Source organism: Schistocerca serialis, chromosome 12 (assembly GCF_023864345.2).
Source record: "Schistocerca serialis cubense isolate TAMUIC-IGC-003099 chromosome 12, iqSchSeri2.2, whole genome shotgun sequence".
Taxonomy (NCBI): Eukaryota; Metazoa; Arthropoda; class Insecta; order Orthoptera; family Acrididae; genus Schistocerca; species Schistocerca serialis.
This window is the reverse complement of record NC_064649.1, coordinates 6,348,044-6,360,324: the sequence shown is the minus strand read 5'-3', so window position 1 is coordinate 6,360,324 and position 12,281 is coordinate 6,348,044. Positions and strand designations below refer to the sequence as shown.

The following is a 12,281-nucleotide window of genomic DNA, read 5'->3' as shown; positions in this document are numbered from 1 at the left end:
CAGTTGCAGTTACACAACTAATGTAGGTTATATACCACCTCTGGCAACGGATTTAAATAAGACTTTTATTACAGTCACAAAAGATAGTACACAATCTACATTACATTTCAAATTATTGTGGCAAGCATCCAAAAACTTTAAAACAAGAATACTCTTTTATATCAATTCACACATATCTGTGTATCTTACTATACTTGTATGTTAGTTATACATTTGAGAGTTCTGTGTCTCAGGTTACAGAGAGGATGCAGTTGTAAGTCTAGAATGAGATTATATGAGTACAGATTTTATGCAGCCAAGAACAAGCAGCTGTGAATAAACTGAAGAATTCAACAAAAATAGATGTTAAATTTGATTTCTAAAGAGTATCACAATCATTAATTCTCCTGCAGCATTTAAAGACCGAGAATCCAGGACTGCAACAGAGCATCCACAATGAATTTTTGACTAGATCTTTCCTACAAAAGTTCAGCAAAAATATGTTATGTTGTCTGTTCTCAAATATCTCTTGAAACATTGCAAGATACCTGATATGTTGGTATAAACTGCATTTACAATTACAGTGTCAGTATATTTTGCAGCTGTAAATAGTTGCAGAAGCATTACAAACTTTGCTACACTTTTGGAGACATTCTTCTTCAGAGGTAACTAGCACAGACCACATACACTGAAGTGACGAAAGACACGGGATACCTCCTAATATCGTGTAGGACCACCTTTTTCACAGTGTAGTTCAGGAACTCGACACGGTACAGACTCAGCAAGTCTTCGGAAGTCCCGTGCAGAAATATTGAGCCATACTGCCTCTATAGCCTTCCAAACTTGCAAAAGTGCTGCTGCTGCAGGTTTTTGTGCACAAACTGACTTCTTGATTACATCTTATAAATATTTTATGGGATTCAATCTGGGTAGCCATATCATTCATTTGGATTTTGCAGATTGTTCTCTTAACCAGTTGCAAACAATTGTGGCTCAGTAACATGGCACATTGTCATCCATAAAAATTCCATTGTTGTTTGGGAACACAAAATCCACAAATGGCGGCAGATGGCCTCTAAGTAGCCAAACACGACCATTTCCAGTCTATGATCATTTCACGTGGACCAGAGGACCCAGTCCATTCCACATAAACACGGTCCACACCATTACAGAGCCACCACCAGCGTGCACAGTGGCGCGGCTTTGTGGGGTCTGCGCCACGTTCGAACCCTGCCATCAGCTCTTACCAAGTGAGGCTGGGCCTCATCTGACCAGGTCAGTGTTCCATTTGTGTAGGGCCCAACTGATACGGTCACAAGCCCAGGGGAGGCACTGCAACCAATGTCATGTTGTTAGAAAAGACACTCACGTCGGTCGTCTGCTGTCGTAGCCGATTAATGCCAAATTTTGCCGCACTGTTCTAACAGAGACATTTGTTGTATGTCTCGCATTGATTTCTGTGGTTTCTTGTCTTTTAGCACTGACAACTCTACACAAATGCCACTGCTCTCAGTTCTTCAGTAAAGGCCATCAGCCACTGTATGTCTATAGTGAGAGGTAATACTTGAAATTTGATATTCTCGGCACACTTCGAATGCTGCATTCCCTAATGATTTCTAAAATTGAATGTCTCGTGCATCTACCTCCAACTACCAATCCACATTCAAAGTCTGTTTATTCTCATTGTGTGGCCATAACCGTGTCAGATACCTTTTCACATAAATCACCGGAGGACAAATGACAGCTCCACCAATGCACTGCCATTTTATACCTTGTGCACGCAATACTTTAGGTATCTGTATATGTGTATCTTGCTATCCCAAGACTTAAGTCACGTTTTGTATGCGTGCACAGGCACCTGCATGGATGCATTGTCCCACCTTATTAGAATGTACCAGCATTTTAACTTAGCTGATGGGCATGATCATTGACCAACTGTCTACAGAAATAAATGATCACCTCCAAACTCTGGCCAAGAGAAGAGAGAACCACCCAATGATGGAACATGCTGCCTAGCACAATCTAATAGACTTAAAGAGCCATTTAGCAACCCATCTTCTGCAACCCCCGCTCTTCCCCCAAATACCAGCTTCTCTGAACTATGTAGATGGAAGGAGGAGAGCAGAAAGATTATTCTTTAACATCCCATTGACAATGAGGTCATCAGAAATTGCTATGTGGATAGAAATTGTCTTCTTAACACATCCACTGACCACGATCCTCTCGACCTCAATCTCCAATAGCCCCTGTTCCCCTGCTCCACCACCACACACTCGATGTGGGTCCATACCCTCTTCTTTGTAGCCTACCTCTTCCTCTGTTCTGTCTTCTCCTCCCAGTGCACTCCTCCACATCATCGTGGGTTGTGCACGACTTCCACTGCCTGCACCTGAGTGAGCTCACAGCCGCCACCTTCTTACCTTGTGCACCTGCTGTTCCCAGTCGCACTGCACTGCCAGTATATTATAGTCAGTTTCTGTACTTCTGAAGAAGGATTGGTCCAAAAGCTTAGCAATATTTTCGATCCTGCTTACTTGTCTATCAATCACCCAAGCTGACAATAACTTAATGAGCTATCACCTATACTCCATGCATTATTTACAGAAATATGGGCAGCATTATTAGATGAACATTGTGAGAATGAAAGTGGTTTAAAGTGATTTTTTATGGTGAACCAACTCTGCATATGATGCCACTACAAAAGATTCTGATTAGCCAAAAGTGACCCATGTGTTGAGTACACTTAAATGGCCAGACAGGAAGTGCAGCTGAGTGTAGACAAAGAAAGAAATGATCATTGCACAAGTGAAAGCCTCCTCTTGGGAGAGGTTGTCCTGTTGATGACAACATTGTGCTCCATATTCCATCTGTTAAACATGCCACAAAGCTTGTCAAAAATGAGAAGGAAGCATGGCATTTATTGATAGCCTGTAGTTGAAAATGAAGTTGTAGTCACCAAAGGTTAGATCAATATGTGAATGTCTCAATTTCATCAAAGTGTTTCCTCCTCCCCTCTCCCCCCTCCCATGTATATCTTCAGTGCATAAACAGAGACATAGTGAACGGTGGAGCCCTTGTGAAGGACTTTCGTAGCTAAGGTACTGGATTTATGTACGTTACACAGGGCACTGGGACCAATTTTCTAGAAACTAGTGTTGGCCGTGTTTCAATGTGTGGTTTTAACTGAGAAATTACTAGCCAACACCTGATTCCTAATTAAAGTAGAAACATTTCAGCCCCACTATCAACTTTGAGAACAAAAAATAAATAAAATAAAATAAAATTGTAAGCAAACATGAGGACTGAGGTCCCATTGCAAGTACTCTTGATTGTGGGAAACTACTTACCGCTCTGCCAAATCACGCTAGAATGACTTTTTTTTTTTGTGTCATAGTTATCAGATTACAAACTGAAAGTTTGTTTGGACCAGAAGCAGGCGACTTCAGTCAGATCAGGAGTTGACGACATGACCCAATGAGGCTGCAGTGGGTGGGGCATTCTGGAAAGGAATGTGTGTGTGTGTGTGTGTGTGTGTGTGTGTGTGTGTGTGTGTGTGTGGTGTTACGTGGACCCCATTGGCTAAGCTAACTGTTTCTGTTTGGGATCTCTTAAGGGATTTCCAGAAGTGAATGTTTTCTTCATTGTCGGGGCTACTTTTGATGGCAGCATCCAGTACTTGTCTTTTGAAGATAGAATTTGTTATTTGTAGTCCCTGGTCTTTCAAATTTCAGCTTTGGTATAGCTGTTTGAATGCCATATAGTAGACGTCATTGTTTTAGATATGGTAGAAACAAGAGCCTCTCGGTGCTCCATAACACGCAAGGCAAGCCGGTTTGCACATTGGGTGATAGAAAGGAATACCTGCTCTAATAGGACCATACCTGGTAAAACATCATCATCTGGAATGAATGTTTAAATTAATGATGGTGTCTAATAAACTGTAACATCTGCCCAGAAACTTCCTTGTAACAATTTCTGCAGGGAAGAACCGTATCTCAGGACTTTTAGGTGCACATACAGTTTCCATCAAAGAGACAAGATCGCTTAGAGACCCTGACCCTTATCTGCCTGTCTGAAGACAAAAGTAGAGTGCCTACCTATTTCTGTCTCTTGCATTTATCCAATATGTTCCCAGTGGATACACTGATTTCCATACACTGGAGGCTCTGCTGAAGGGAAGACAATACTGGCCTACTACTGACCTCCAAAAGCAGGAGCAGACCACCTCAAAGTCATCCGAAATAAAGGCTTCTTAAACGCATTCCAGGTAAAAGTTAAATTAATAAAACATCCATTTGCGTGTATCAGTTCTCCTGTTCCATGAAGTTTCCTGACAAAATTTCTACAGTTACTAAATTAGAATAGTATTTTGCAACACTGCGTTGTTACTGACATTACTTTTGTGTGAAATTAAGCCAGTATCCATTCACATTATCTGTGCAATACTGTAATGACATACCTGAGCCTCCAATAGTCACAATTGTAGCGCGTCTTGGGCGTGCGGCCCTCGAAGATGTCCCAGCGCCACAGGTCGAGCACGAGTGCGTACGGCAGGAAGGCGAGCTTATCGAGTGCCTGTGCGAACAGGTAGTTGATGTTGTGCGGCAGGTCGTCGACCGAGTTGCGCAACAAGCCGAGCGTCTGCAAGTGCTGTGGCGTCGATACTGACAGAGCTATCATGTCGCCCACTGCTTCGTGCAGCCCTGCGGACACAAAGCAGAGACCAGTAATTAACTTCTCCCAACAGTTTGCTCCAAAAGTAGCCCAGTGGAAGAGGTGAAGCTCATCAACAGTTATGGCACTGGAATGTCGTTTATCTGAATGGACTATTATTCAGTTTTAAAAATTGGCTGAGGAAAAACATGCGATAATAATATTAATTTGATAAATTTAGGTGTATCAAAAGGAAAACTCACTTGAGAAAAGTATAAGCTGTAGGCCAGTACTTACTTACGAAAAGCAAGTTTACAAAGCTGGATATTGAGTTATCAAAAACGTTTCGTTATTAATTATGAATGTTGCACAAGAACCTGACTATTCGTCCCTGCATGTAGAGTATGTCACGAGCAAAGTCCATGGCTTTGATTAGCTTAAGAGTACAGAAAATTCTAATAATCGTATGCAAGAGGGCAAAAAAGGGTTGTATCCTTTGAATATAAATACATATAACTGAGATCAGTTTACTTCTATAAACTGGTTTTTGATGAGACTGTAAAGTCTCAAAAACTAGTTTATGGACTTAAAATAATTTGTAAGTGGCTTGTCACCCACCCACATAGCCATGCATGTTAAAGTGTCGCTTCTGGGATTGGGGAGTGTATTGAATCCATCTGGCAGATTATAAACAAGGGTCAGTGTGCTGGCCGACCTGGATGTGGGTTTTATATAGTTCCCCATATCTGACTAGTGAATACCAGGCTGGTACCCAAGTCCCATCTCAGTTACACGATTTGCAGACATTTGAAAACCATTCGCACACTTTCATAGGCTAACACTGCACCATGCAGACATTTGGAGTACACGTACTCCCTCCTGTCAGGGGAGGGGGGTAAATGGGTTGGTGACAGGAAGGGCATCCATCCACCCCTTAAATTAACCATGCCACATCCACAGTAATCATGCTGACCCTGCATAAATGTCAGACAAAGGCAAAGAAAAAGAAGATAAGTGGCTGGTCACAGTTATTTGTATTAATAAACAGTCATGTGCTCCACAGTGCCCATAATTGATAAGCTTAAGGTTTGTATCCTATCTCTTATGTTATTCATTCTGTATACAGAAAAGGCAGTAAAGAAAAACAAAGAAAAATTTGGAGAGAGAATTAAAGCATATAGTGAATAAATAAAAACTTTGTTGTCTGCCGATGATACAATTCTGTCAGAGGTGGCAAAGGAATTGCACGATCAGTCAAGTGGAATGGATAGCATCTTGAAAAAAGTTAATATGATAAACATCAACAAAATGTAAATGAACAAGTAATGGAGTGTAGTCAAAATAAATAAAGTCATGCTGAGGGTCTCAGATTAGGAAACGAGACACAGAGTAGTAGACAAGATTTGCTATTTTTGTAGCAAAATAACTGATGATACTAGAAGTAAAGGTATAAAATATAGAGTGAAAAAACAGCAAAAGTTTTTCTGAGGAAGAGAGAGGAAGTTTCCTACGAAAGTATTTGTCTGGAGTGTTGCCTTACAAGGAAGGGAAACATGGACAGTTTATAGAACTACCAACAAGAGGACAGAAGCTTTTTAAATGTGATACTAAAGCAGACTATTGCAGATTAAATGGGTATATCAGATGAGCAATGAAGAGGTTTGGAGGTACAACCTCTCTAAAAAATGAAGGGATATGTTAGTATGCCTTACTGTGAGGTAACAAGGGATATTTAATTTGGTAATGGTGTAAAGTGAGTGTGTATGTGTGTGTGTGGGGGTGGGGGGGGGGCGTAAAATTGTAGAGGAAGGTCCAGACTCAAATGCAATAAGCAAGTTCAAGTGAATGCAGGGTGCAGCAGTTAAGGGGAGGATTACACAGCTTAGACTAGTGTAAGCTACAACAACAACACACAGTTTGCATCTGTGTGGCCTTTTTTTGCGTGTCTGCATCGGTACCTGGGTTGGCAGCATCGCGGAACACTTTGGGCTGGTTGCGGTACTGCAGGAAGTACTGGATGTGCCCCATCTCATGGTGTGCAGTTACCAGGTCTGTCATGGTCACCTGGGTGCACATCTTAATCCTGTAAATACACCACCACCATTAGAACGACCCTCTTAGTTTTTAATATGAGGGTAGTTCATTGAATACCCATGTATGAAGCAAGAGGACTTACTTGTTGGTCATTTTGGATTTGGCAGCCATTGCAGTAAATTGTTATATGTGGTTTTTGCAGAAAAAGTGCAGTATTGTTAGAAAGATTTGCATTTTCAGATGGGAAAAGATGTGAAGAAATAAAATTGAGACTGAATGCTTTGCCATCAGTGACAGCAATTCATTATTTGTTAAACAAGCTTAAATGTGGTCCAACATCTGGTTCTGATAATGATTATCCAAGACTGGCAGCATATGAGACTGCTGAAGAAATTGGTCAAAAAGTGCAGGACAAAATTTTTGCTAATCATCAAATGAAAATATATGAAGTATCAGAGGCTGTAGATGTGTTGAAAAGAATGGAAATTGACATTTTACATAAGCGATTGAGTGAAAGTATGCTAGCAGTCTCATTTGCAGTTCAACACAGTAGAGATATTTCCGAGTGTAAAGCAGGCAAAACTAAAATTTATGGTCACCTTATCCATTTAATAGTGTCAGCTCATTCCATTAGCCATCTGAATGACTAAAAACTTCACACATGCTATTTCACTTAACATGCTCCTATCAATACCTACTTCTGGTACCAGTAGGTCTTTTTGATGTTACCTGTAGGTCTTTCTGATTTGTTTGAAATTGCATACAATGAGTCTTTGTAAGATAAAGGATCAAGCTGTTTACAGTGAAACAGTTCTAAGACTGTTCCATTATTGTCTTGGCTATGATTCATATGGATGTGCTTGGGCATTTATTAGTATATTTGTGTCATCAGCAAATATCACGATTTTGAAGAGTTTTGATGATGCGAGTTTGCCATTGATATTCAGCTAATGTAACATTGGGGTATTTCACACTTCTTTTTGTACTGAATCAGTTACAATTCCACAGTTCATTTACTCAGTTTTTGTTGAAATGGTGCAAAATGAAACGGTATGGAACCTCCACACCCATCACTGATGTAGAGGCACTGGGAAACATGTGACCAGACTACTGTGTGTTGTTTATTTATTCACCCAGTGAAATCTTTGGTGTACAGATGATGTGCATCCCATGTTGGACAAAGGTCTTAACTACTACTTAACTGCGTGTAGCATTCTACCTACAAACAATGATGAATGTTTTACAAAACAGGAGGATGGGCCACATGCATATGCATTATGGATGGCACACCATTACACATACATCAAATAACTGCCACACACAGGCAGTCCCGATGCTCACCTGTACAACACAAGCGAGAGTAGCCATTGATGACTGGTTGTTGGTACAGATGTGTAAATGTGTATGCAGGACAGGGAGTAGTGGTTGGTAATGGGAGGATCAGACAGATGTCCATTTGCAGCTGTGGTGAGGTGAGGGTAAGCACCGGTAGCACTGACAAGGTGCACAGAATGTGACAGCTGACCATGTGCAGGGATGCTTTGGTTATTTTTGTGTGTTCTGGAATCCTATGGAAGGAATACCCACAGGAGAAGAATCTTGGGCTAAAAACTATGCACTGTAGTCGAGGCAGAACTCCACAATGTGTAAGGGTTGTTTCTTCAACATGCATATCTATTAGTGAGGTGACAGGCATCATGGGATACCTCATAATACTGTGTCAGACCTCCTTTTACCCATAATAGTGCACAGATGTGGCATGGACCCAACACGTCATTGGAAGTCCCTTGCAGAAACATTGAGTCATGCTGACTTTGTAGTTGTCCATAATTGTGAAAGTGTTGATGGTGCAGAATTTTGTGCACATATTGGCCTCTCCGTTATGTCCCATAAATGTTCGATGGAATTCATATCGGGTGATGTGGATGGCCAAATCGTTCACTCTAATTGTCCAGAATGATCTTCAAACTAATTGTGAACAGCTGTGGCCCTAAAATTGTGCATTGTCATCCATAAAAATTCCACTGTTTTGATTGGGAACATGATGTCCATCAATGGCTGCAAATGGCCTCCACATCCAGAGGACACAGTCAATTCCATACGAACACAGCCCACACCATTATGGAGCCACCACCAGCTCGCACAGTGCCTCGATGAGAACCTGCGTCCGTGATTTTGTGGTTTCTGTGCCACACTCTAACCCTCTGTGCCACACACTAACCCTACTATTGGCTCTTACCAACTATAATCTGGACTCATCTGACCAGACCTCAGTCTTCCAGTTGTCGAGGGTCCAATCAATATCGTCACGGCTCAGGTGAGGTGCTGCAGGCGATGTTTCTGCTGTTAGCAAAGGCATTCGTGTCAGTCGTCTGCTGCCATAGCCCATTAATGCTCTATTTTGCCACACTGTCCTAACAGATACGTTTGTGATACATTCCACATTGATTCCTGTGGTTTGTGGTTATTTCACACAGTGTTGCTTGTCTGTTAGCACTGACAACTCTAGACAAATGCCACTGCCCTCAGTTATTAAGTGAAAGCTGTTAGCCACTGTGTTGCCCAAGATGGAAGTTAATGTCTGAAATTTCGTATTCTCAGCACACTCTTGACGTTTTGGATCTCTGAATACTGAATACCCTAACACTTTCCGAAATGGAATGCATTTAGCTCCAACTATCATTTTGTGTTCAAATTCTGTTAATTTCCATCATGCAGCCACAATCAGGTCAGCAACCTTTTCTTATGAATCACCTGAGTACAAATGACTGCCTCCCCCCCAATGTTCTGCCCTTTTATACCTTGTGTAGGCAATACTAATGCTATCTGTGTATGTGCATATCGATCTCATGACTTGTCACCTCATCACATGACACATGTCAAGCTGTGTCCCGCCTTATTTGTAATGTGTACAAATGTGCAGGGTGTTGTGATCGAGTTGAAGAACTGTTTACTGGTACAAGCTGGTCCGTTGGCATTAACAAAATTGGTATCAGGTGTTCCTCATAGAAGCTTAATAAGACAGCTCACTAAGTGCAGATGTTCAGTTAATCAGATATGATCAGCAGCGGTCTCCTATTGTGTACTTGGATAACTGTGCTACATACTAGAAAGTATTTTCAGTCAATTAGCACATGTAAAAGCAAAAAGAAAATAAAAATTAAACAGAAATACTGACTGACAGTTACAAGTACTTTATGGGTTAATTAGTGAACCACCAAACATATAACAGATGAAGACAAAACAAATCAAGATGCAAAGTTTTCTGTAATGTGGCAGGTGATTTGCCATCACCTGTAGTCCCTCCTGTTGCAGAAGTCCCAGGCAGAGGGCTGGCAGATGACCGGCCTGTCCAGAGGCTGCTCCAGTAGGGACCTCTCCCAGAACTCTGGCGGCACGGCCGACAGGTTCAGACTGCGGTAGAAGTCGTCGGCGAGGCGGAACATGGTGAGGGGCGTATATCCCTGAAAACAGTATACATCGGCAATTCAGTTTTCTATTTCTAACTGGTTTAACTATATCTACATCTACATACGTACCCTGCAAACCAGAAGTGTATGCCAGAGAGCATTTCGAAGAGTATAAAACATTACAATTGCATATGGAGTATGCGAAGAATAACTGCATAAATGACTCTGTGCACACTGTGATTAGTCTCATCTGTTCTTCACAGCCCCTATGGGAGCAATAAATAGAGGTCTGAAGTATATCTCCAGATTCTTCACTTGAAACTGATTCTTGAAATATTCTAAGTTGACTTTTGCAGGATAATTTGTGCTCGTCTTCAAAAGTCTCCCAATTCCGGTTTTTCAACATTTCCATTAGTCTCTCCCGAGACAAACAAACCGATACCCATGATTGTTGCACTTCTTCCTTTAAATTCAGTATCCCCAATTAGTTCAATTTGACATGGTTTCCACACAGTTGAACAGTAGTCTAAGATTGGATGCATAAACAATATGTACGTAGTCTCTATAAGAAAGGATAATGCTGTCATCAACCCAAAGATTGGTTTGAAAAACTCTGTCATTTCCTAATCATGGTCCTGTTAGAAGTGACATGCTATTGCCATTCTTAGACATTTGAACTGACTCTCCCACACATTTATAAGGAGACTAACAGTGTAACACGCTTTCCGAACCATGGTGCAAATCAGCACTTTTCACATTGACAAACATTTCCACAGATGAAATAAATGAAAAGTAAAAATCATAGGACTGACCAGGGGTCAAACCTAGGCCTTTACATCTGTAATATGGTACTTAACCACTTGGCTGCTAATCCACACAACCCCTTTGCATCCTGACAGCATTTTCACAGTATCCTGTAAATGACAGAATGCTGTCACCCGCCTTCTCTGTGATAGGTCCATGTGATCACTCCATTTCATATCCCTACTAACTGTTGCAGACATATATTTGCACGAGTCGACCGATTCTAATCGTAGATCACCGATACTGTAGTCACAGGACACTCTGCACTTTTGTTCTACAAAGTCCAAAAACCTTACATTTCTGAACATTTAAATCAAGTTGTCAATCTTTGCACCACTTTGAAATCTTATTAACATCTGACTAAATGAACTCAAAGACAAAAAATAAAAAAAATGACATACCATAAAGAAATTATCCAAATGGAAGGGAAATTAATAGATGTACATGTACAAAGAAACAGATTATAACAATTTCAGAAAAATTGGATGATTTATTAAAGAGAGAGAGGTTCACAGATTGGGCAAGTCAGTAACATGCTGGTCCACCTCTGGCCCCTACGCAAGCAGTTATTCAGACTGGTGCCGACTGACAGAGTTGTCGGATGTTGTCCTGAGAGATTTCGTACCAAATTGTGTCCAACTGACCCTTTAGATCATCAAAATGCTGATCTGTTTCGAGGGTGATGTCCATAATACTCCAAATATTGTCAATTGTGGAGAAATCTGGTGACCTCGGTAGCCGAGGTAGTGTTTGGCAAATATGAAGACAAGCAGTTGATACTCTCTGCATTATGTTGCTGAAATGTAAGCCCAGGATGACTTGGCATGAAGTGCAACAAAACAGGCATAGGATATTGTTGATGTACTGATGTTCTGTAAGGGTGCCAAGTGGTCCTGCTACGAAAAGCAATGGCACCCCAGACCATCACCACTGGCTGTCATACCATAAGGCAGGCAACACTCAGAACGGTATCCTCCCACTGTCTGGGGTGTGTCCAGACCTGTGTCACCTCAAATCTCATTGACTGAAGTAGAATTGTCTTTAGGGACGAATCCTGCTTTGAATTGAGTGCTGATGTCCAGCAAAGACATGTCTGGAGATGCCCCAGACAGGGATGGGATACCAACCTGAGAATTGCCTGCTATACAGCCCAACAACCAGGAGTAATGGCCTGGGGTGCCGTACCATTTCATTTCGTAGCAGGACCCCACTGATGGTCATTCTTGGGACCCTTACAGCACAGCAGTATGTCAAAGACATTCTATGCTGCTTATTGTTGCCCTTCATGGCAAGCCATCCTTTGTTTACAGTACATCAAGATAATGTTTGCTTGCACACAGTGAGTGTCTACTACTTAGTCTTCATGCTTGCCAAAGCCTACTTTGGCCAGCAAGGTTGCCA

The 12,281-nt window shown here is 41.4% G+C and overlaps 1 protein-coding gene across 2 annotated transcripts in view; it reads right to left on the bottom strand.

Moving 5' to 3' along the window:
* Positions 1 to 12,281, bottom strand: part of LOC126428191 (angiotensin-converting enzyme-like) — a 214,686-nt gene that overhangs the window by 11,763 nt on the left and 190,642 nt on the right. For both annotated transcript variants that reach the window (XM_050090107.1, XM_050090108.1), the window contains exons 9-11: positions 9,961 to 10,130; positions 6,591 to 6,715; positions 4,439 to 4,682 (exon numbers count right to left, since the gene is read on the bottom strand). In XM_050090107.1, coding sequence (XP_049946064.1) covers positions 4,439 to 4,682; positions 6,591 to 6,715; positions 9,961 to 10,130 — 539 coding nt within the window. The remainder of the gene's footprint in view (positions 1 to 4,438; positions 4,683 to 6,590; positions 6,716 to 9,960; positions 10,131 to 12,281) is intronic.